The 25,893-nt window shown below is 38.6% G+C and overlaps 1 protein-coding gene across 56 annotated transcripts in view; it reads right to left on the bottom strand.

Moving 5' to 3' along the window:
• The window catches only part of sh3bgr (SH3 domain binding glutamate-rich protein), a 46,802-nt gene that overhangs the window by 12,632 nt on the left and 8,277 nt on the right, over window positions 1–25,893 (bottom strand). For 3 of the 56 annotated variants that reach the window (XR_012390468.1, NM_001003524.2, XM_068213519.1), the window contains exons 4-10: window positions 18,473–18,550; window positions 14,174–14,200; window positions 11,698–11,718; window positions 11,239–11,265; window positions 8,826–8,849; window positions 8,540–8,566; window positions 1,941–1,964 (exon numbers count right to left, since the gene is read on the bottom strand). Coding sequence is in view for 39 of the 56 variants with exons in the window: in NM_001003524.2 (NP_001003524.1) it covers window positions 1,941–1,964; window positions 8,540–8,566; window positions 8,826–8,849; window positions 11,239–11,265; window positions 11,698–11,718; window positions 14,174–14,200; window positions 18,473–18,550 (228 nt within the window). In the remaining 17 variants the exon portion in view is untranslated. Of the gene's footprint in view, window positions 1–1,940; window positions 1,965–8,539; window positions 8,567–8,825; window positions 8,850–11,238; window positions 11,266–11,697; window positions 11,719–14,173; window positions 14,201–14,512; window positions 14,657–18,472; window positions 18,551–25,893 lie in introns of all 56 variants that reach the window. The other 53 variants (XR_012390472.1, NM_001362478.1, XM_068213521.1 and 50 more) reach the window with 32 other exon arrangements.

Raw genomic sequence — 25,893 nt, 5'->3', positions numbered from 1 at the left:
TATAGTGTGAGTGCACCTAGACTCTCATTGGGTTAACATCAAAGGTCATTGGCTTGATTCAGTGTAGCACAACCTTCCAATGACCCCAGACACTTAATTACCAGAATATGGAATTATCTAGAATTTACGGGGTCATAGGAGTTTTTTACCTAGCCCCTAGTGTTGGGGGCCTCAGAAGTACCCCTTATGCATCACCAGATGGGGCATCTTCGCACACATCTTCTGGTTAGAGAGAATGGCGCAGCAAGCTACCCAGGTACCTGAAGGAAACAAGCTACACTGATTGTACAATCAGCAAATGCGTTAGCTTTCGCCTAGGCCACAGCTCTGTAGATGTCTGTTAGAGAGGCACCACATCCCTCTAACAACTAAGAGGTGGCAACGCCTCCTCACACGGTTGAGTGTGCTCTCACTTCCATGGGATATGGCTCGCCCTGGCTATAATATGTGAGGGCGATGGCATCCACTAATCAGTGGGCCAGCCTCTGCTTTAATATGGCACTTCCCTTCTGCCAACAATAACAGAAAAAAGCTGCTTGGAGGCTTATGCCCTGAGTGCGGTCCACATAAAAGTGCAGTGCATGAATAGCAATGAAAGGGCTGGGTCTGCCTCCTCTGCAGGCAGCCCTTGCAGGTTCACAACCTGGACTTGAAAGGGTGTGGTAGGATCTTTGGCACATAACCTGGTTAATGATAAATGGCATAGCCTGGTTAGGGACCACCAAAGCCGATAGGTCACTTAAGTCCTCCAAGCTGCATCTATCTACTACAGAGTGGTCCCAAGAGGGCATAAGAAGGGATTTAATCACCTCAAGCCTCTGAGAAATTGAATGATGAGATTATGCTTCCCGAGCATGCTGCCATTCACTGTGACATGGCAAGCAGATATGGCAGTCACTTAATGTGTGTAAGGTTACAACCTTCACTCCAGCTAATCCTGAAAGAAGGATAACACATCTGGCATGTCCGTTTAGTAGGACATCAGGCATCTGGGTCGCCTCTGTCTTCTTATCTAAGTCCTCCTTGCTGAATCTATGGGCCATACGTGGAGGTTCCAGAGATCTGGGTGCGGGTGTAAGATGGTGCCCCGTTTCTAAGAAGGGAGGTCCTTTCTCAGAGGCAATCACCAGGGAAGTGCAGTTGAGAGGAGTGTGAGTTCATAAATCCAGGTACAGTTGGGCCATGAAGGCCCAATAAGTAAGATCTTCTCCACATCTTTGTGTGATTTCTTGGGACCGTTTTTTTTTTTCTTGACCTATTATTAAATAATCTAATTAAAAAAAATATGAAAGTTGATAACTTGCAGCAGCTTTAAGAATAGTAACAACAGTGAGAAACATAAACAAGCAAATCAGTGACACCATTATAAAAGGTAAATATTAGATCCGACTATCTGGACTAGTGGATCTCAACAACTCTGACTACAGGACAGTTTCTGAAACCTAAACCTGAACCCAAACCCACATTCTGTCCCACAATTGTTGCTGACTATTATGCTATAATGCTCATTTCACTTTTTATTAAAATAAACATTTAATGAATGTACCGTAAAACCCATAAATATATATAAATAAAACCGATTTTGTGGTATATGGTTGTTGTTTTTACCCACATACAGCAACAGACAGAACATTATTGTGTTATATATGTCATATTATTATATTCATAATACAATTATAATCATTTATAATATTTTTACAAGATAGAAATTATTATCATTATTATTATATTGTCCATAACATTTGACATTTCATTCTACAGTAAGCAATACTTCCCCCTTTGAAAGTGTGCTGACGCCCCCTTGTGGGCCCTGGGAGCCTAGTTGAGAACCACTGATCTAGCCAGTCTTCAGATTACAAACATAACTGATGGCATGCAATGGTGTACCTGTCCTCCAGCGACCAAAACATGCTGAAACAAGCTGAAATGTTCTATACTACCTCTGATGGGTGTTCTTCTTCCTCCTGTACATGAAGGAATTCAACATGAAAATAGAAAACGGCATCAGTGTATTTGTGTAAAAGAAGCTACTGGAGGAGGAGAAGGTTATGATGCACTCAAACAGAAGTAATTATAGGGGGGACAGAAAGTGGAAGAGAGTTAGAATTAATATGTATGTGTGTTTCCACAACAAAGAAAGGGAAAAAAAACGTCCATGATTTCTGCTCCTGTAACATAAGTGAGATGTGGAATGATGATGGAAGAAGGAGAGATGCAGAAAATTAAGAAATAAGGAGTAGAGGATTTTCATGGAGAGAAGTTCACAGCAACTAAATGTGGACAGAATGTGTTGTGAGTTTATGCCACATATAAAATGTTCTAGTGCAGCGTTTCTAAATCCCAGTCCTCGTGCCCCAACGATCTACAAATTTTGCATGACCCTTTTTTTAAAGAGCCCCTATCCGCTTGTTACGTATCGGTGACGTATGGAATACTGTTTCCGTTTCAAGCTGCCACTCGTTTGAACTGAGAAAATGTTTGTTTATGACTACTTTTTAGTCCTATCACACATAAAAGTAAATTTTATATGAAATCATAATGTACACGTCGGTCTCTGGACTTGCTGCATCACAAATACCAAAATTTTAACAATTTATAAAAAATTAATCACTTTCTGGCCATCAGATATTAGGCAGGCATATGTACATTACGATCATGATTTTCGAAAGTATTGGGAAGGGGTAGGGGTACAAAAATAGAATTGGGATTGGGCCTCAAAGTTGCAGTAGGTGATCTACAATGCTAACAGCTTAGCATAAATCTCTGAATCAAAGTCCCACCCCTGTCATCCAGAGCCACGCCTCCTTAAACACGAGCACAGCAAAAGAACCCTCTCTCATGTGTTAAAAGCGACTAGTGTTTGCTCGGTGGCGAGCAAGCCAAACCAGCCTGATCTCACAAGAAAACGTAAGTATTTTGCCAGTTTAGTGGCTAATTCATACGAATTCGTACGAGTTCAGTCGTACGAAATGGTACGATTTTAAAAAGGAGGCGTGGCACCTAACCCCAATCATCGTTGGGGGATGAGCAAATCGTACTAAATTTTACGAATTAGATCGTATGAATTCATATGAATTAGCCACTAAATGAAAAAGTTACGAATTGCCGTGAGATTGTGTTGGCCAAACTGACATGCGATTTCAGAGTGAATATTTAGACTTGCATGGTAAACAATATAGGGAGAAACTAGGCGGAATGGCGCTATTTACTTGTGTTTTGTTGTTTAATTAAAATCTACAATATCGATGCTGTAAAAGGTCCCTTATGAAACTGAAAAGTGTTATCAATCTTTTATCGGAAGATTTGAGTGGCTGAACATCACTTCTGTGAAGATATAACCCGTTTGTATCAACATCTAACGTTACATCGGCTTTCCTTGAAGCTAAAATAGTTTTAAAACAAAACATGACCTGTCTAAGAGAAATCCTTCAGCCAATGTTTCATCCTTTCTCCATCAGGCAAAGGTAACTCCAATATTGATTTAGGCTTTTAAAAAGTTTTGATCAAGCAGGTTTTCACCGATCGAGCGTGCGCCCTCTCTCGTGAATGCACGGCACCAACAGCGGTTGGCGGATCTGCGTACAAACGGCTGCGCAGTTGTTCAAATCTGTATTTGCTGACAGACAGTCTGAGCTACTTATCGGAATTATGAGAGATATCGGTCTGACTCTATTTAATTGGATGAACATTTTTTAGTTTTACGCCTTACCCAAAATATAAAAATACATATAAATACATTTAGATCATTAACTTTAATCATTACTATTGGACTGTGAAGAGACTTTCAACCAGCACAACAAAAAATGCTTCTGAAGACAATCACCTACTGCACCTTTAATCTAATGAGAATTAGATGGCATGTAGATGCAATGTAACTTAATTCAACAAAAGGACCATCAAAATAAATTGTAAATCATTTTGCCAGTTCACCAGAATGATTTGCCATCCATTCTGGTCATTAGCCGTTTAGTTGTTGGCTGAACAAAACATTGCCCCGCCCACTTTTTGAACACACAGACCCAAGAAAACTTGAAGTGTGACATAATATACATCCATATATATTATAAAAAAAAATTAAATACCATGACAAAATACATTCACACAGCACATTCTCTAAAATGCCATTTGAATGAAACATATGGGCTCCTTCAAACTGAAATCATGGTGGAATAGCCTGTGGAGTTCACTTTGTAGGGCACTTATTGTTGAATTAGGACAAACATCTGAAGTGAAAAGAAAAATATATAGGAAATGTGCAGTGCGGTGGAGCATGAGGACCTGGATTGAGAAATGCTGATCTAGTGGTTAGTGCTCATGCTTTGACACACTGAGTAGTAGGAATGGTTATCGTTAAGTTTTTAATGGTATTACTACTTTTATCGATACCACTTCGGTTCAGTACTTTATCTGTACTTTTTGTTGTGTTTTTTATAGAAAAAAAGCCAAATTGAACAGAATTAGGGCGAAGCAGTGGCGCAGTAGGTAGTGCTGTCGCCTTACAACAAGGTCGCTGGTTCGAACCTCGGCTCAGTTGGCGTTTCTGTGTGGAGTTTGCATGTTCTCCCTGCCTTTGCATTTAATGTAAAATAAAATGAAACCAATAATTGTAAAACAAATAAATATTTGTTTCCTGTAAAACAATGTACAATGGTTTGAAGGAAAACGACTCTGTTTTCAACCATTATTCTGGAGAAAAATCAACATTCGTGAATGTCAAGATCTTTCCTGGTTTATTGTGCTCCCTGCAGTTTAAAATACCCTCTTTGAGTTGCAAAATGCCGTTAAAAAAATAATGATTATGATTTTTCATTAACGCATTCACATAAATGAGTCAACAGTGTTTTGGGAGTTATAGGGTTTTTAATACAATATTGGAGCATCTTGCAATGCAAAAATAAGCCTTTTTTATAATTCCTTAATAAGCATAGTTTATCATAGGCTATATTTGTAAATACAGACAGTAATGTCAAAAAGTGATGGGAAGTTCGGACCATTTTACTGACTTTACTGATCTTTGAGTCTCGTTCATCGAGATGAACGAATCTTTTTGAGTCATTTCGTTCATTTGGTTCAATTTGCCAAAATATTATTAAAATGTTATGAATTGCTTCCAATCACATCTACAACTAGCCCAAAAGGTTGATCACACGACAAATAAGTCATAACTAGAATACTATAAGAAGGAGAAAATAATAATTCACTGTTTCCCTGCTCTTTTGTCTGAAGGTATTGTTGTCTCTTTGCTCAGCTCACCTCTTCATATCTTTAAATGTCAGGGGTTCATTCACGTTACACTGACAGTCACATATAATCTTAATCAATGCACAGTCTGAGCCGATAGGAGCCATGATCGTTCGTTGTTTACGTGACAGAATGACTCAAACCCGAGGACTTGAGAGATGAGCGGTTCAATTCTTTTTCCGGCTCTAAACGCGTATGATTGGCCCGTGAGGAACGAGTGACTCAGACCCGATACAGGACTCGAGAGCTGAGCGGATCAATTCTTTTTCCGGCTCTAAACGCGTATGATTGGCCCGTGATGAACGAGTGACTCAGACCCGATAGAGGACTCGAGAGGGGAGCGGATCAATTCTTTTTCCGGCTCTAAACGCATATGATTGGCTTCTGCCAATGTGATGAAGACTTGAAATTAACGATACAACCTGCACAAATGTGCGCACGCGCAGATGAACGAATTACTCCCTGAGAGGACTCGTAGTTCCCGAGTCCTATTGAAGATTCGTTCAAAATGAACGAATTGTTCATAAACGACCCATCACTAATGTCAAAGCATTTTTAATGTTTAAGATGTATTTAGGCTACTGCAGAAAAAAAAATACTGTTTTCATTGTAATCGAATGTGTGTTTATTTAACTATTAATGTTATACTAATTTAGGTGATTGACTGGTGGCAGAAAAGGTTCATCAGTTAATTTGTGCTACTGTAAGTAATGTTTATTCAGCAATAATTCTCCAGTACTGATAGCAGAACCATTAACCATTAGAGCTTATCAATACTTCGGTCTTTCAAAATGTAGCACCAATACCAAGCTGAGTTTTGGTACCCATCCCTACTAAGTAGTGTTTATGTACGTGATCAGATCTTTGTACAACACACACTGGAATATTTGGAGTCTTAGGGTGCTTTCACACCTGCCTTATTAATTCGACTGAATCGCACTAAAGTTTGTTTTCAATCTTGGTGCCGTTTGTTTGGGCAGGTGTGAATGCAGCAATCGTACTCGAGTGCGCATCAAAAGCAGACCAAATAACCGTACCGAGACCTGTTAGAAGAGGTGGTCTCGGTACGCTTTCAAACGCACCCTGGAGCAGTTCGCTTGTGGTGAGAATATGATCCGTACTAAAACAAGTCGAACCGCAAAAAGTACAGCGCCTTTTGGACTAATCCAGCTGCCGTAGGCCGATGCGCTGTGCATTATGGGATATGGAGGAAAAATATTTATTGACAGTGGTTTACCAACAGAGAGAGAGAGGGGAAAACATTACCTGATGGATCGTTGGTAATATTTCCGCAAGATGACCATGTCGCAGTTTAGCTAAATTAATTCATGCCTCCTCCTGAAGTGCAATGCATTGAAACACTGTTTTCCAGCCGCAGCCGCGATTCATTCTCGAAATGTATAGTTTGTCTAAAGCAGATACAATCAGTCAGCGCAGTCGTCCCTCCAGAGTAAAAACGACATTTTGTGTCTGCCGGTTTGTTTACCTGCGGGAGTTCATAGGCATTTTCCCACACATGAATTCTGACCAATCAATAAGCAGTTTAGAAAATATGTTCAACAACATCTGGCCAATGAGAGATGCGGATTTTGTCAGATGACTGAAAGCCAGCAGTGTGGCGTGAAAACGACCCAAAGACGGCAGAAAATGCAACAATGTATCATTTATTACCCTTGGTCCGGACCAAATGAAACGAACTACAGATGTGAAAGCACCCTTAGACATTTATATTTGCTGATAATGTGTTTTCAGTGTCTATCCAACTCTACTAAAATAGTTTGAAAGTACAGTAGATTAAGTTTGGTCCAAGACATGTAAAAGTACAAGTGAAAAGATTTCAGCAACACAGGCTCATTGGACATACAAAAATGTTTGACTGCAGTTTTGAGGTAAAATGAACACTACGTGGAAGTGTAGTCAATGCCAAAGTCAATGGCCCCACCACAGGGTGCGGTTAAGGCCGGTAAACTGACTGCAAAGTGAACCTGAGATGGGAAAACTTTTGTTACTTTTCACACTAATGACATTCACAAGGCCATTATTAACAAATAAAGTTTGATTTCCATGCAGTTCTTTGCACAACACCAAATAAATACAACAAAACTACTTAACATATCTATGATTTGTAATCAACAATGTTTGCCTTAGCTATCTTTCTCTACATTGACAATTTTTCTGGCTTGGTCAGTTTGCTTGGTAGCTCACATTGTACGATGCAGAATGCTCGAGTTTAGGGGTGCTTTCACACCTGCCTTATTTAGTTCGATTGAATCGCACTAGAGTTCGTTTCCCCTTTTGGTACAGTTCGTTTGGGCAGGTGAGAATGCAACAATCGTACTCGAGTGCGCACCAAAAGTGGACCAAATAAGCGTACCGAGACCTGCTTGAAGAGGTGGTCTCGGTACGCTTTCAAACGTACCCTGGAGCGGTTCGTACAGAGAGAGAGAGAGAGAGAGAGGGGAAAACATTACCTGATGGATCGTTGGTAATATTTACGCAAGATGACCATGTCGCAGTTTAGATAAATTAATTCACGTCTCCTCCTGAAGTGACGAGCGATGCATTAAACACTGTTTTCCAGCCGCGGCCGCGCTTTCATTTTCGTAATGTATAGTTTGTCTAAAGCAGGGATACAATCAGCCAGCGCAGTCGTCCCTCCAGAGTAAAAGGTTTTGTTTACCTGCGGGAGTTCACTGGCATTTTCCCGCACGTGAATTCTGACCAATCAATAAGCAGTTTAGGAAATATGTTCAACAACATCTGGCCAATGAGAGATGTGGATTTTGTCAGATGACTGCATTTTGGTTCGTTTCAACAGGTTCAGACCAAAGCCAGCAGTGTGGTGTAAAAACGGCCCAAAGACGGCAGAAAATGCAACAATGTATCATTTATTACCCTTGGTCTGGACCAAATGAAGCGAACTACAGATATGAAAGCACCCTAAGTCCGGTGAAGCATGGTAGAAGATATAACATCAATCACGGTAAAACTAAATAGTTGCAGTGCACATTTCTTGTTGTTTTGTTTTAGAAAACACCATTTCTTGGGTTTAGGGAAGTGGTTCACTGGTCTACAAGTATCTGAAACGCACAACTAATTTTACTCTAATTTCAGATTTATAAAAATGTGGACAGCACCCTCAGCACCCTAATCCAAAATATGAAGCAAGAATACCTGGAGCAATGTATTTTACATTCCACAAAAATGTAGACATGTATTACCAATGAGCCTGGGTTGAGTTTTAAACACAGAGGTAGCGGAAGAAGAGAAAGAAAAATTCAAACATGCATTAATCTACCTCAAGCTCTCGAAGTTCTTCTTCCTCCTAGAGAAGAGAACAGATTGTATATCAGATGAGAAGAGTAGGAGTACTGAAGCTGAAAAGAGGGAATGAGAGAAACATGCAACTGGAGAAACAGATGGAGAGAGAAGAAAAAGACTGGCAGACGGCAGCTGGAGGAGAGAAGTGAAACGAGAGGTTAAAAGGAGGAATGAAGAAGGAAAATCAGTGGTGAAATGAGGGGAGAAAACCCAAATCACAACTACAAGTTATATAGAATCTTTGGTCATCTAAACCAAGTTACCTCAGACACCAATTCATCTTCTGCCTAGAAAAAAACAGGAGGGAGAGTGTCATGATTACCAGTGATCACTAACCACCAGAGGTCGCTGAAAAACATTTACACTCATAGAACTACAAATCTGCCATGTTATGGACTACAACACCGTCATGCCACACATACACACAACCAGTTCCAGATCCAGACTGATTACACTCACAGCTGAAACTGCTCACACACTGATTATTTGGTCTATTTAAACCCCTCTGGTCAACACACATGTGCTGAGTATTGTTTAGCTGTTGCGTGTAATCAGTCTGGATCTGGAACCGGTTGTGTGTGTGTGTGTGTGTGTGTGTGTGTGTGTGTGTGTGTGTGTGTGTGTGTGTGTGTGTGTGTGTGTGTGTGTGTGTGGCATGACTGGGTGTTGTAGTCCATAACATGGCAGATTTGTAGTTAACTGAGTGTAAATGTTTTCCAGCGACCTCTGGTGGTTAGTGATCGCTGGTAATCATGACAGAGAGAAAAGAAGGGACAGAAAAGGGAGCTTTAACATGCCAAATTAACACAAAAGTAGAAGAAATGACAGAACTAAATTCAGTACTTTTCGGTTCCAGTGTATTTCATTCAACCCATTGATCTGATTTTCATTCAGTACTATTACTAATACTAATTAAAACAATTGTATATTTTAAAAATATTTTTTATATGAATTGTAGCGCAACATTGGATGGTTTGAAACTTTTATTGGATGGTTTAATATTGGATGGTTTTAACAACTGTTATTCCAATGATTTTTGTACTTGATCCAACACATACATTACTTTATTTGATGTAATTTGTTTGATTGATCAATTCAAATGAAATAGCATTATGTTCTCACATAAATAATAAAACGTCTGGTTTTAGAAAAACAATTAATTTCTCAACTCATTCTTTCAGAATAAAACTGATTATTAATAACCAGCTCCGAAACAAGGGAAATCTGTTTTCCATTTTGATGGAGAACATCTCAGGTGAGGCTTTAAGAAACCTCCATGACACCTGGAAGAGAAAGGATGAAGGAAAACAAAACATGCGCAAAATCCAATGCAAATGATTCACGAGAGGCTGTGGAGAGCAAATGAGAGGCACTTATACAGTGTATCCGGAAAGTATTCCTAGTGCTTTACTTTTTCCACACTTTTTTACATTACAGCCTTATTCCAAAATGGATTAAATGTATGTATTTCCTTAAAATTCTCCACACAATATCCCATAATGACAATGTGAAAAAAAAGATTTTTTTGAAATTGTTGCAAATTTATTAAAAATAAAAAACCTGAAAAATCACATCTACATAAGTATTCTGTTTCCACTGATCATTCTTGAGATACTTTTAGCAGCTTAATTGGAGTTCACCTGTGGTGAATTCAGTTGACTGGACATGATTTGAAAAGGCATACGCCTGTCCATATAAAGTTGAAAGTGCATGTCAAAGCATAAAGCAAGCATGAAGACAAAGGAATTGTCTTTAGACCTCCAAGACAGGATTTTCTCAAGGCACAAGGCTAGGGAATGTGCAGAAAAATGTCTGCTGCTCTGAAAGTCCCAATGAGGACAGTGGCCTCCATCATCAATAAGTGGAAGATGTTTGGAATCAGCAGGACTCTTTCTAGAGCTGGCCGGCCATCTTAGCTGAGTAATCAGGGGAGAAGGGCCTTAGTCAAGGAGGTGATCAATAACCCGATGGTCACACTGTCTAAGCTCCAGCAATCTTCTGTGGAGAGAGGAGAACCTTACAGAAGGACAACCATCTGTGCAGCAATCCACCAACCAGGCATGTATGGTAGAGTGGGCAGATGGCAGCCACTCCTTAGTATAAGGGCACAAAGAAAGCCGCCTCAAATTTGCCAAAAGCTCATCTCCAGGCTAATACCATCCCTACAGTAAAGCATGGTGATGGCAGCATCATGCTGTGGGGATGTTTTACAGCAGCAGGAATTGGAAGACTAGTCAGGATAGAGGGAAAGATGAATGCAGCAATGTAGAGAGACATGCTGAATGAAAACCTGCTTCAGAGTGCTGTTGACCTCAGACTGGGGCAACTGAGTGGATTCACAACAACTCGGTGAATGTCCTTGAGTGGCCCAGCCAGAGCCCAGACCTAAATCCTATTGAACATCTTTTCATTAAAATTGACATATTAAGGGATATTGTGTGCAGAATTTTGAGGAAATAAATGAATTTAATCCATTTTGGAATAAGGCTCTAACATAAAAAAAATGTGGAAAAAGTGAAGCACTATGAATACTTTCCAGATGCACTGTAGATGCAAAAATTGAATTATATAAAATCAATCTTGTCAGTGAGAAAAGAAGGAATGTGAATGGGGAGAATACAAGTGTTACAAACACACTGCAGATCTAGAATCAGTTTATTCTAGAACAAAAATCACCTCTGAGACCAGATGGTTGTCCTCAACCTGAAACAATGAAGTGTGAACAGCAGCATTTGTTAATTATCATTTCGTTTCACTGCACGTTAATCTGCAAATTAAAAAAAACTGAGTATGCAGGTTTTTTGTTGTTGCAAGAACCAGATGTAAATAATTGTAATCATCTTTGTAAAAAAAAACAAAACAAAACTGATATTTCAAGCTCAACACAAACTCTGACAATCTGTCAATTATTTTATAGATAAGCAGAAAGAGAGAATAACTTCCAATGTTTACACAATGCTCTCCACAATCTTATACATATATTTAATTGTCGTCTTTTTGTACACATTTGTAGTCTCCCTCTTAGTAAGAGCAAATATTTCACTTATTATTTAAAAAAAAATCATTTGAACAAAAAACACAACTGCCAAATGCTTTTTTATATATATAAAATAAGAATATAAATGTCAGTCTTACCTTATCTCCTTCTGCTTCTTCCTGTGAATCACAGAAAGAGTAACATTAAAAAATAAAAAATAGTATTACAGAAAATGATGTATTTTTTACATTCGTTTTTGGTATTTTAAATTATATTCAATACTCTGTAAAATTACCAATGCTATCTGTAAATTGGCATACAAACTGGCTGCAATTTTAAGTACTATATACCATTAAAGAGAAATTCTCTTGGGTGGTTAGCACAATCGCCTCACAGCAAGAAGGTCCCTGGTTCAAGCCTTTTTAGGTCAGTTGGCATTTCTGTGTGGAGTTTGCATGTTCTCCCTGTGTTCGCTTGGGTTTTCCTCCTGGTGCTCCAGGTGAATTGGGTACGCTAATCAGCCTCCGACTTAAAGCACAAAACTCCAGAGAGCAGTGCACGTCAGACCGTTTATCAAGGATGTACTGCTGGATGGTGTCTCACTATAGTTGTTAAACGTGATATTTAATTAATCTTGTCTCTATCTAATATCTCTTCGGTCTTTTGAATCTATCAGGTAACAGCATCAGTACACTGCTTCAATCTTTTGCTTTTACGCTTGTAATTAACGTTTGTAATTTTAGCAAAAACCTCAGATACTGTTAGTTGCTGTTGGTTGTGGTTTCTTGGCGTAGTTATAACAACACAGATCACTCTGCCTATTCATGCCAGACTCCCGTGGAAAAAGTGATTGACAGGTGGTAATTTGTGTGTAACTTATCTTTATTTGTTAATGATTTGTTTATGGGTAAAACAAAGACTATGCGGGTCAGGTAGTTGAAATGGTAGGCTACAAATAATTATTCGCTTTGAATTAATTAATTAATTGTTCATAAATAATTAATTCACCGCCGCCTACGATGCGATGTTTCACATTAGACATTGTACAATGCCAAATTGGTCGACATCGCCCAACCCGAGATCACAGTACACTTTCTTACGTTTGCTTTTGAAAACACAATTGTGTTGAGTTTAGGTCAGTGATTCACTGGTCTACGTGATCTGTACATTAAGACTCACGTTTTACTGAAAAGTGAAACAAAAAGTATCCTAATGCCGAGTTCAGACTGGATGATTTTTGCCAGGATTTTGACTCGCCGACAGGTTTTGAGAAATCGCAGGCAAATCGGTGCTCGTTCATGCGTGTAACAATCGCACAGTGAGAGCTATCAAAAACATAATCTAAGGGTGCTTTCACACCTGTGAATCGATTCAGTTGTTCCGAAACAGAGATTAAAATTGTTACATTGTTGCTCTTTGCTCTTGGAGCGGTTCGCTTTCACATTGCAAAGTTTCTAATCGGACCAAAAGAGCTAAAACAAGTCACGTGCGAGTAAACTCTCCTTACATTGGTCAGAGTGTCAGGGTTTATTTTGCAGCGTCCCGCTCAGCTGTCAGGGAGGTGGTGGTTTGGTGGTGATTGACAGGGTGCGCGCGTGTGACGTGTCTCAGGAGAGATGCGGTGGGGAGGGGTGAGAAGGGTGCGCAACGATGCCTATTTGAGGACTGGGAGAGAGACGTAAGATTACCGGGAGATCATCACTCGTTTGCGGGCATCCGGAGACTCGCGAAACTTCCCGCCCTACTCATAATTCTCTCTTCATATAGCCGTATGCCTATTACATATCCATAAAACACTGTGATATAAGCGCGCTCGGATCGGATCGCTTTCTCACTGCAATCGAACCGCTCCAGGGTTCATTTCAATCGAGCCGAGACCACCTCACTCAAGCGATCTCGGAGCGATTACTTTGGCGCGGAACAGAGCGCGATTGCCCTGTTCACATATGCCAAACGAACCGCCCTAACTGGGCAAACGAGACACGTTCCAAAACGAAAGTGTAGGTGTGAAAGCACCCTAAGACAATCACAGATGAGTCGCTGACACCCTAAGATACATGGCATGCTAAATATCTGGACCTGTCAGCCATTCAGAATCATGCCGTGTAAGAGTGCTTTCACATCTGTGGTTCGCTTCATTTGGTCTGGACCAAAGGCAACAAATGATGCATTGTAGCATTTTACTGCCATTTTTCACACCACACTGATTGCTTTTGGTCCGAACCAGTTGAAAAGAACCAAAATGCAGTCATGTGACGTAATCCACATCACTCATAGGCCAGATGTCATTGAACGTATTTCCTAAACTGCTTTTCGATAGATCAGAATTATTGTGCAGGAAAATGCCAATGGAACTCCTGCAAGTAAACAAACCACCAGACACAAAATGTCTCCTTTTACTATAGAGGGACGACTGCGCTGACTGATTGCATCCCTGGTCATAGTATACTATATAGTTTGTATACATCTCTTTAGACAAACCATTCATTTCGAGAATGAAGCACGGCTGGAAAACGATGTTTAATGCATTGCAAATTGTGAAGGCGCTTCGCAAGTCACTTCAGGAGGAGGCGTGAATTAATTTCAATGCAATGAGCCTAGCTTGACATTTTTATTAAAAGAAAAAAGACTTACCTGCTCTTCCTCCTCAGCTGGCTTTCTCTAACAAAAAGAAAGGGAAATATTAAAATGAGCAAATCACACAAGGCAGAAGCACATTTACTGAATAAACCCCATACAATCTACACACTGGCAACAGAAAGCACTAGCATGAACCCAACTACAAGGACGAAGATGGTAAAGGCGGATGTTAGATGTTAATTTCAGGAGAGATTACGGGAGAACCTGAATAAAGAAAATTGAGATGGTCAATGTTTGAAGCAAAAAAATGTGATTAAATGGAGGAAGAATGAGCAGTTATGGGAAAACAAATGATGCTGAGGGGTTAAATAGAAGATTTTGATGGACAGTTACACTCTCTTCCTCTTCTTCCGCAGGTTCCTCCTCTTCCTCGTTCTCATCTTGAGCGTCTGTCTCTGCGTTCTTGCTCTCTTCGTCTTCCTCCAGCTCTGCTGTGTGTGCATCTCCATTTTGCTCAGCCTCTTTGAGTTCTATTTTCTAAAGACACACACAACTCATCTCAGGACATTCAAAATTAAAACAGTCATGACACTACAGGAAGATACCAACAGCGGAGGATCCTGGGAAGTTTTTAAAATGGAAGAAATGGTATTGAACTGGGTTTGTTTGTGGTGGAAAGAAAGGGGAAAAAATGTGATAAAGAAAAGAGGGTTTTGTCATATTAGAGCATGGGAAAGACATATGAGAAACTGCCATTATCAATCAGTTTGTAACGTTGAAACAGCCACAAAAGGACATTTCTATCTTTCAAGAGAAAATTGTAACATTTTAGTTTAAGTAACAATTCACACCATTTACTGTTGGCTTATTACCTGCTTATTATTAATATATTAACTGTTTATTAGCATAAACATATTAAAGCATAATTTTATTTTACATCTCTAAACTTACCATTACCTAAACCCAACCAACCTTACTTACTATTAATAACTAATTAGTAGTTTGAGCTAAAAATAATAGTAAATAGTTTGTAATAGTGTGAATTGTACATTAAAAATAAAGTGTGACTAATAAAACACATTTTTCAAATAAAGAAAAAGAAAGTAAAAACTTTCTAAACAAACATTAAGGTTTCAATAATTTAACTAGTAACTTCATAACTGGAAATACAAAACATATGGTTACAAGTGCAATGTACAGTTAAAGTCAGAATTATTAGCCCCCCTGAATTATTAAACCCCGTTTATTTTTTTTCTCCAATTTCTGTTTACTGGAGAGCAGATTTCTTCAACACATTTCTAAACATTATAGTTTTAATAACTCATCTCTAATAACTGATTTATTTTATCTTTGCCATTATGACAGTAAATAATATTTGACTAGATATTTTTTAAGACACTTCTATACAGCTTAAAGTGACATTTAAAGGCTTAACTGGGTTAATTAGGTTAACTAGGCAGGTTTGGGTAATTAGGCATGTTATTGTATAACGATGGTTTGCTCTGTAGACTATCAGAAAAATATATGGCTTAAAGGGGCTAATAATATTGACCTTAAAATTACTTTTTAAAAATTAAAAACTGCTTTTATTCTAGCCGAAATAAAACAGATAGTTCTTTCCCCAGAAGAAAAAATATTATCAGACATACTGTGAAAATTTCCTGAATCTCTTAAACATTATTTAGGAAATATTTTAAAAAAGAAAAAGAAATTCAAAGGGGGCTGATAATTATGACTTCAACTGTAATGGCATAATTTAACTGGGAGAAAAAAAAATAGTTAGGAAAAACTATACAACATTTGAACCTTTTTTGTATTAGAAAAAGTTAGAAGGCATGCCTGATTCTTACAAAATACACACCACACAAGGGCAAAGAATAAAGACAGCATGCTTGATGTGAAAACATTTTTTGTGGTGTCTATGTTTGGAATGGCATACTGACGTTTGACATTGTGCTCCTTACTCTTTTTTGGGGTAACACTTGACAGAGGGTTTTATTTGCTAACATTAGTTAACTAATTAACATGCACTATAATATTTGTATATCATTTAATGAACAGTTAACTTCAAACATTTGTGACCCTGGACCACAAAATCCATCATAAGTCGTTCTTCCAGATTTATTCATCATCTGAAAATATAAATAAGTTTTACATTTCGACCACCACCCGCTGGAGGGACTATGTCTCTCGGCTGGCCTGGGAACGCTTCAGGATCCCACCGGAGGAGCTGGAGGAAGTGTCTGGGAATAGGGAAGTCTGGGGTTCTCTCCTAAGACTGCTGCCCCCATGACCCGGCCCCGGAAAAGCGGCAGAAGATGAATGAATGAAGTTTTACATTTTTGATGTGTGGTGTGTTATTATAGGACCACTTTTGGCCAACACACAACTATTTGAAAATCTGGAATTAGGTGGTTAATCACCTTTAAAGTTGTAATTTTGAGGTCAAGAGTCGCATTTGTTATAATACTTTAAAATTAAATGTTAACAATAATTAATTCACTTTGAACTAACATCAACAAAGACATTTTAGCAAACAGTAAAATGGTTAATATATGCAATATATGTGACTAATTCAGGTATGTGTACAAACAAGACTCTGCTGTAAAGTGTTACTTTAACATCCAATTTCCATTTAATAAACACTTTTCATTTTTGAGCGAAAAGGTTTTAAACTATTGGAGGTTAATCAAGCAAAAGCATATGTCAAAATCAAGGATGTAATAATACATTATGGAATACACTGAGCAATTTTGCGAATGTAAGTTATACAGGGTTTCTGCAGGTTTCTTCAAATCAAATTTAAGACTTAAAGGGCACCTATGGTGAAAAATCTACTTTTCAAGCTGTTTGGACAGAAATATGTGTAGGTATAGTGTATAGACCGTCAAATTGGGGTGATATAAACACACACAGTACTTTTTTTTCAATTTAACAACATAAAAACGGTGGAACAATTGGAGCGGTTTTCAGACCGATCGCAACTTGACGTAGGAGGGCGGTCCCCCCACCTACCGAATTGATTGACAGCTGCGTAACATGTCCCGGTAGTCACATGTATAATCATATCAACAAGAGGGGACGAGCGCAAAGCAACCGGGAATAAAAGGTCTGTTCAGTTCGCTAGGATCATCAATCATCATCAAATGTGATCAAGAAGAGTGAGTTTTACAAGTTTAAAATGTTTTAAAACAGCGCATGTATGTAGTTACAGCTATTTACTTCAGCTTTACTTCATCAGCACAGCCAAGTGTCAGAACAATTATAAAAGAAGACGCTTCAATCCCGGTTTGTGGACATTAAATCAGGTTTATTTTGTAATATGACAGATATTCATACAGCAGCGGAGATTAACCTGTATCCTGTCACATTTGTGTGCAAAACATGTGCAAAGCTAAATGCGCTCTGTCTGTGTGTATCGTGTCCGTGCTGTCTATATGTGTGTGTGTATCTGTGTGTGCATGAACTTTGTAACGACATTGTGTGTGACTCATCATTGTAAATCAACACAACAAATGCACCGAATACTGATTGGTAAAGTTCTTACAGTGGTTTTTCTCACAAACGCTACGTGAGATCTGCTTCTTTTATGCCAGTTTGTTGTCTGACGCAGCCGAGGGAGGAGATTAAGGCACGCAGAAAGGCACATAGAAACGGTGGGCGGAGAGGACTAGCCTTAAAGGCGCAGTACAGCAAAACTGCCACCCAGTGCAAAAACTGTTTCAATTAGAATCTTGTAAAAGGTATAATAAAAAATCTGAAAAAAGGGGTAACCTAGGTGCCCTTTAAGTCTTTAACCCTTTTAGGACCATTATGAACGAAATTTTAGACTTATACAGGGCTAAACACTAAGGATTTTTTCTAATGGCCCAGTTATTTCTGTAAATAGTTTTTGTATTAATGTAAGATCATGTAAATTGGACAATATGTGATTGGGTGTTGGCCAGATTGGGTATTTTTACTTGTACAAACGGAAATTAAGACCTGTTTAAAATGATTTAAGACTTTCAACACAATATTTCAGTGAATTTAAGACTTTTTAAGGCCTAAAATTTAGTTTTTTAAATTTAAGACATTTTAAGACTTTTTAAGACCACACAGACACCCTGGTTATAGAGGACTTTTTGTCAAATGTCAAACAGTTCACATACTGCAGAGTCAGTGTGAGTTGTATATACCAATCCCAACATAGCCTAGGTGTTAAGTTGCTGTGAAGGACAGGTGAAAAGAAACCTAGTAAAAAAAAAAAAGCAGACGCAGAACAAACAATGAAGTGCAGGGCTGACGTGTGTCTGGAAGTGCACCGAAATAGTTATAAATGGAAAGGTTTGAATTAAGTTAAATCTGTATTACTGTTGTGTCATCATCAGGATGCTCTTCTGTGACAGATCCGTTCTGAAGCTTTTGTGAATTTTCAGCTTGTTGTGCCTCCTGCACCAAGAGAGATTTTTAATTAAAATTGAAAAATCAATTTCAATCCTGTCAGCAAGGGAAAATTCACCAAAAAAATGCTTAAAAAAAGAAAAGAAAAAAAGAAGAAATGACAAAGACAGAAAAACACACTTTCACAAGGAAAATCACTCTACTAATGTTAATGCATTGACCACCAAATAAACCCCTGGTACTTTTGTACCTTATTTTCAACCCAAGCTCATTAGAAACTCATGTCTTAGTCTACATTTTGGCAAAACGTAAATTCCGCTGCACATTTCAGATTTAAAAATCCACTAGAGGGCGTTGTCTACATTTGTCGATCTGAAATGCATTGATTAGAGTCCAGTTAGTTGTATGTTTTAGTTACATGTCCTTCTTGTACACATTCATGAGAAGGCGAAGCTTGTCGTACAGATCAGATAGAAAGGTAAACCACTGACTTAGGGCATCCTTACACTACGTACAGTTGCCTTGAACTGTGCCAAGGCACACTTGTCCTCCCTCCCTTGTCCCCCGACGGCCTGCACTCACACTACATCTGAGCCGAAGCACACCTACATCATTGATGCTGTGCTGTTCAGTTTAACAGAAAGAGAAGCGCTCTCGCTCAGCACAGTGGACATTGCTTTAGTTATATCATTTTAGTGGGATGCTTGGACACGTAGTCTAATATTTCTCTGAGCAGATCAGCCACTTTTGACGCTCATAACCAATTATAAAGTCCTCATGCTGCAGGAATTAGGAGGTTAGCTGAAGGTGCAGCTGTCATGCAGCGAGGGGTTTGCGACTTTAATAAACTAAGTTTGTGTTCATTAAACAGTAAGAATGACTAATAAATCCATATGAAAGTTCTTCAGTTTCAGGCTCAAGCACACTTTGCACTCAAACTACAAGCGTACCGCACCAAAGCCCAAGTGAACCGCGCTCTGGCACACCTGAACCGCGCCTGAGCCCGATTCAGAGCACTCACACTTCTCAAACGAACCGGGAAACGGTTCGGATAGCATAATGAGTGCGCTCTTAAACTCTTCTCTAACCGAACCAGGTGTTTTCAAAAGCAACTGTATAAGAGAAAAGTTTAGGGGTGTGAAAATGTCCACAGAATAACAGCCTGTTGTAAACACTAGCGTAGCCATGTCTGAGAATATTCACCATTTTAATTGGTCAAGGGCCACCCACTATGTTATTTGACTGACAGGTTAACCAACCAATCACATGTCGTTGTGTGCCGTGGCATGTTTTTTGAGAGGAAATCTCCTCAGAATAAGAGCCCGTCATGAAACCTTACATCATTCATTCATGAACGTCTTTAAAGGTTTACAACAGCAACAACGCAATATCCTCAATAATCTGTCAGCAAAACATATAGAAACTCAGTAGGACATGTTTGTAGACTTTGTTCTGAGATTCATTAATTATTTTGGTCACACGTTTCTACATAAATATCACGCCGACTGAGATGACAGATGAAAGTTTTCTTTGTTCTATAAAAGCAATTTTGGTTGTATTTGTGAGTGTCCACAAATAAAAAATACTACTATTTTGAACAATGTCTTTCTCGTATCTTTATGACAGAAATGACAGAATATTTGAAGGTTTTTCACTGCCATTCGATAAAAACTAGTATATCTGCATATTTGTCGACATCACGAGTTGAAGCAGTCATGCAGTACATAATTTTAGTACTCCAGTGTTTAAGTTAACTTAATAAATGCTCTTGTGAGGATTAAGTTATCCTCACAATAATAGACAGATGTGCAGGCAGTAAATCACTGATGAATAATTGTCTCAGAAGACGTTTTTACTTATATACACTGAAATTTAACCTAGAATTTGAAGACTCCTGCATGTAGGTCTATTAATGAGCACTGTCATCAATATAAACATCACAGCTTTTTATCCACCCAGACTTGTTTTTTAGGTAGACTGGTTGTGTACTCGACTCCCGGAAGTCCTGTGTGTTTAAACCAATCAGAGCACTACTGAGGATCTGCTAAAGTGTTTCCAGAAAAGTGTGGGATCTGAGGCATAGACTATACTTCCCAAAGTGTTCATTTTACATAGAAATTACAGTCAAATGCACTTTAAAGTACATTTTTACAGTTTATTTTCATTCATTCATTCATTTTCTTGTCGGCTTAGTCCCTTTATTAATACGGGGTCTCCACAGCGGAATGAACCGCCAACTTATCCTGCAAGTTTTTACTAGATGTGTCAAAATTAATTGTTTTTTCGGTGCACTGCGATGCGGACGATTCGGTATCGGTTCAGTAATAATCATAACCGGTTATTACTGACGTCATTTACCTCATATGCGCTCTGTCGCGAGGGAAGCGATCGCGAGTATTTACATCGCTTTAACTACTTAAAACTCACAATTTTACTGTGTGTGTTTGCTGGATCAGTTTTTTACTGACATATACAACAAAACCCCCTATTTCACTGAGATCGAGAGAATGAAAGTAGCCTACTCCATTTCTCTCTCTCTCTCTTTCTCACACACACACACACAGTGGCCCATTTGACCTGCTGACGTGGCTTTTCTTCTCTTCTCGGCTGTTTTACAGCGTTACTTTTGCATACAGAAAGGAGCGCGTGTCTACAGAGTTTTCTCCACCGTGTCTATCATACATCAGCTGTGAGATTGCCGCTGCCGCCTGCCGCTTATCAGTGTCACTCATCTGTGAAGAACGCAGCGCGCAAGAGCCAATCGCAACCGTTTTTTTTTGAGGGTGTGACCAATCAAAGAGGTGTAAGAGAAGACAAGGATCTGATCCTAGACAAGGATCAGAAAGTGAGCTGGATATTTATATTTGTTTATATTATTTGCTAAATGCTTGTTTTGTTTAATGTTACAGTTTATTTATCTGACTGTTTGTATTAAAAGACAAAATACAAATAATATATAAATGTATTCATACATTTTAATACAAGAAATGCTACTGTGAAGAAATAAAAACCTGTGTACGGAAAGCACCGTCAAAGCACCGTGATGCACCGAAATATCGAATTGAATCGAATCAATGGCATGATAATCGTATCCGAACCAAACCGTGACACTAGTGTAGGTTCACAGCTCTAGTTTTTACGCAGCCGATGCCCTTCCAGCCGCAACCCATCTTTGGGAAACATCCACACACATTCACACACAACGGACAATTTAGCCTACCCAATTCACCTGTACCACATGTCTTTGGACTGTGGGGGAAACCGGAGCACCTGGAGGAAACCCACGCGAACGCAGGGAGAACATGCAAACTCCACACAGAAATGGCAACTGAGCCGAGGCTCGAACCAGCTAACCCAGCGACCTACCTACTGCGCCACTGCTTCGCCACAGTTTATTTTATTTTATTTTATTTATATAAATTGCAGACTGAAGCACATTTTCCAGTGAGCCTGTGTTGATTACTTTATGATTCCAAGAAACCTGCTTTTCTATACTGGCTTTTATAAATCAAGTGATTTGATTGCTTTTATAAGAATTCATATAATGCATGTTTTGAATGAATTTAAGGTGGTCAAATGATTAAATAATTCAACTTTAGCCATTAAATTCTGTGTAGTATAACTGTATAACAGTATTTCATCATTTGCATCTACTTCAACTTTACTGAAGTGAGGTTTTGGTGGTTGGTCGATATTATACTTGACTAGGAAAAATTGGAAAAAAAAATTCAACCAGAGGCAGTATTTGCATCTTGGTTGCTTTTTGAAAGCAGTTGTTATGACATTGTTATCACTTTCAAAGAACACTGCACTTATTTGGAAATAAATTATTATGTTAAACATTTACAATTTTACAATTGTTGAATACATTCAGATAAACTCCTAAACTGGTAAGAGCACTTTTAGCTTAGCTTAGCATAGATCATTAAATTGCATTAAACTATGGGCATCTTGTTAAAACAAATTTAAAAAGAGTGATCATTTTCCTAAGCTTGACTCTAATTATACTGTTTACTGAGACCAACATATATTGAAAGGATGCCATGTTTTAGGTTGACATGGCTAGAAACTATCCTATACTTTCAGGTGTAAAGATCAAGGAACTTTCCTGCTGTATAATGGCTGCAGCAGAGGCAATGATATAGGGGAATTACCAGCCGCACATGGTCAATGTCACACATGACGTCACACGGGTTCAACCGTGCATACCGGTTGCAAAAAAGACCAGTTGCAATAGCAAACATGTCGTGTTGTCGGTGATGCCAAATTTGAAAAATAGATAACTTGAATTTTACCGTACATCACACTGCTTTTAATGCCAACCGCAGACTTTTAAGAGCTGAATGGAGTGAGGACCTAATTAAAAATGCTCGACTCTGCAGTTCTCATTTCATATTAGGGAAGTTCACGCTATGCTGTATCATAAACATTACTCTTTTTGATTGCAGCAATGATTTCAGCATAAACAGGTAAATATGGTGAATTAAACTGCGGACACTGAATGCTTAGAATGAAATGTAAAAATGAATGTTCACTATCTTACACCCTTGCGTCTGAAAAAGATTTATAGAAACTCCTCTGATCTTTGTTTTAACTGCAAAAAATCCAAAGGAACATTCCTTCACTGTTTCTGGTATTGTGACAAAATCATCTCTTTTTGGGAAAAAATACATCATTTTCTACAAGGACTCTTTCAGATAAAATTCCATTTTTTTCTAGAATTGTATTTGTTGTATGATGGAGTTGAGAATGTGTTAGAACCCCACACCAAATACCTGTTTTTTATTTTGGTCTATCTGGCAAAGAAATGTCTCCTCAGGTGCCTTCCTTTAAAATGTGGCCACTTGTTCACTTGTTCTCCACTTGAGAAACTCACTTATGACATACACCAAAAGTCAGATGACTTCTGGCAGTTATGGACACCTTTTTGGCATTACATCAATAATCTCTCCTGAATTTCTACTCTCTGGTGTATGTGTGTGTATGTATGCATATGTGTGTATGTGCATGCATATATATGTATATATATTTTGCTCCTAGCCTGACTGTATTACCATGTTTACTTGTTTGTATATTTCCCCCTTTTATATATATATTTTTTTACTTTCCCACTGTATGACTGAGACTGTATTTGTATATGCTGATGTATCGAAATAACCGAAAAAATGAATGTTCACATACCCTGCTGTACAGTTGCAGTTCGCTGTCAGAATGCATTTGTTTAGCTTGCTGATGATTACCCAGGCCTTGTATAGCTCCGTCTTATTTTCTTGTCTTTGGCTAGGCAGAATCTCGTTTTAGCACTACATTGACTACATTGAATCATGGAGCATTGTTTCTTGCACATGACCACACAGAACAAAATTGTTGGCATCCAAAGCCTTGTAGGCCTTTAACTTCTCTCTTGTAAAATCACTTGGGAGTTTCAATGAGATGTATATTTGGGGCTGAATGCTTAGCTATTTCATCTTATCCAATATCCATAAGCCGCTCACTTTAACATTAATTTTGCAGAATAACTGTGCTGATTACTGGGTGACAAGCTGTTATAATACGCTGAAAGCATTATGTAAACAATATGTAATCAATATAACTTATCTCTAATACAACAACAAACTCTGTACCGCATCGGATGTCATTACCTCACCGTAAAAGCTAGCGCTCCCGTTTTTTTTTTCCTGCAACCTCGCTGCGCGCGCATGCTGAATGTTTACCAACCGGCAGTGGTGGAAAGAGTACTGAAAAATCTTACTCAAGTAAAAGTACCATTACTTGCCTAAAAATTTAGTGTAAGTAGAGTAAAAGTATCTGTTGTAAATAGTACTCAAAGTATGAGTAAAGAGTATCCCTTTCAAAAGTACTCAAGAGTAGTGAGTATTGACTATTACGCTTTTAAAAGCTGATGCGTTTACATGTAATTTGTGCATGTAAACGTAACATTCTGTAGTGCATCAAGTTATTGCCCAGCAGGCACACAACGTCATAAGATATTAACATCAGGTTAGATTAAGGTTGTGATGTCATTCATTCATTTTCTTGTCGGCTTAGTCCCTTTATTAATCCGGGGTCGCCACAGCGGAATGAACCACCAACTTATCCAGCAAGTTTTTACGCAGCGGATGCCCCTCCAGCCGCAACCCATCTCTGGGAAACATCCACACACACATTCACTCACACACACTCATACACTACGGACAATTTAGCCTACCCAATTCACCTGTACCGCATGTCTTTGGATTGTGGGGGAAACCGGAATACCCACGCGAACGCAGGGAGAACATGCAAACTCCACACAGAAACGCCAACTGAGCCGAGGATCGAACCAGCGACCTTCTTGCTGTGAGGCGAACGTGCTACCCACTGCGCCACTGCGTCGCCAGGTTGTGATGTCAGGTGACCAAAAATCAATTTCTAGCCAGCGTCTAAGAACAACGCTATTTGTTCAATAACATCAAATGACGTTGATATTTGGTTGACTTTAGGTTGTGTTGGAAAGTGACCAAAATCCAATGTCTAGCAAACAACTTAAACCAACGTCATTTTGGCATTAAATGCTGACACTTCCATGATTTTCATGGAAAAGCAAAATGCAACCTTCTCATGACACTGGGGTAACAACTTTATTCTAACGTCATGTTGACATCTTGTGCCTGCTGGGTGTTTAAGACCATTTCTATGATCATACAGCAAACATCCGTCATCTTCTCATCAGTGACTGCATCTTTACAGTCTCTGGGTCAATGCATGGAAAGATTTTAGACATCTTGTACACTTTTAAAGCTTCCAAACAGTTTGCTGCAATTATAAAGCGCACAAGTTTTGAGGTAGAGTTGGATATCGTTTAGGGCTATTTCAATACCGGTGTTAAATCGATACTTTAAAAACGGTACCGGTGCCAAAATGGTGCCTGAACCGATACTTTTTAGCCATAAAAAATATTTTAAACATTATAATTGAACAATATAAATATTTATTTATAATCAGTTTAAAGTAAACATCAGTTCATAAGTTATATATTTGAATTGCATTAATATATTTCTTTTGATAACCCTATTTTGAGGTAGTTCATTATGATGCGATTTACCTTCTATGTGAGATTTGATTGGACAGGATTCACAGGACTGATTTTCCTAATCTCCATAGACAAGAAAAAATAAAGTAGTAACTGCAGGTTGAAGAAAAGTAGTTAAAGTACTGAGTACTGCACTAAAAATGTACTCTAGGGAAAGTAAAATTACGCATTTTTAAAACTACTTACTAAATTACAATTCCTGAGAAAAACTACTCAATTACAGTAATTTGAGTATTTGTAATTAGTTACTTTATACCACTGCCAACCGGTAATTCATCCATAGTGCCTGAAAATAGTTCCCAGCTAGGTATGACTGCAA

The sequence above is a fragment of the Danio rerio genome, chromosome 15, assembly GCF_049306965.1.
Source record: "Danio rerio strain Tuebingen ecotype United States chromosome 15, GRCz12tu, whole genome shotgun sequence".
Taxonomy (NCBI): Eukaryota; Metazoa; Chordata; class Actinopteri; order Cypriniformes; family Danionidae; genus Danio; species Danio rerio.
Note: the sequence above shows the minus strand (reverse complement) of the source record. Positions and strands in the feature narration are given on the sequence as shown.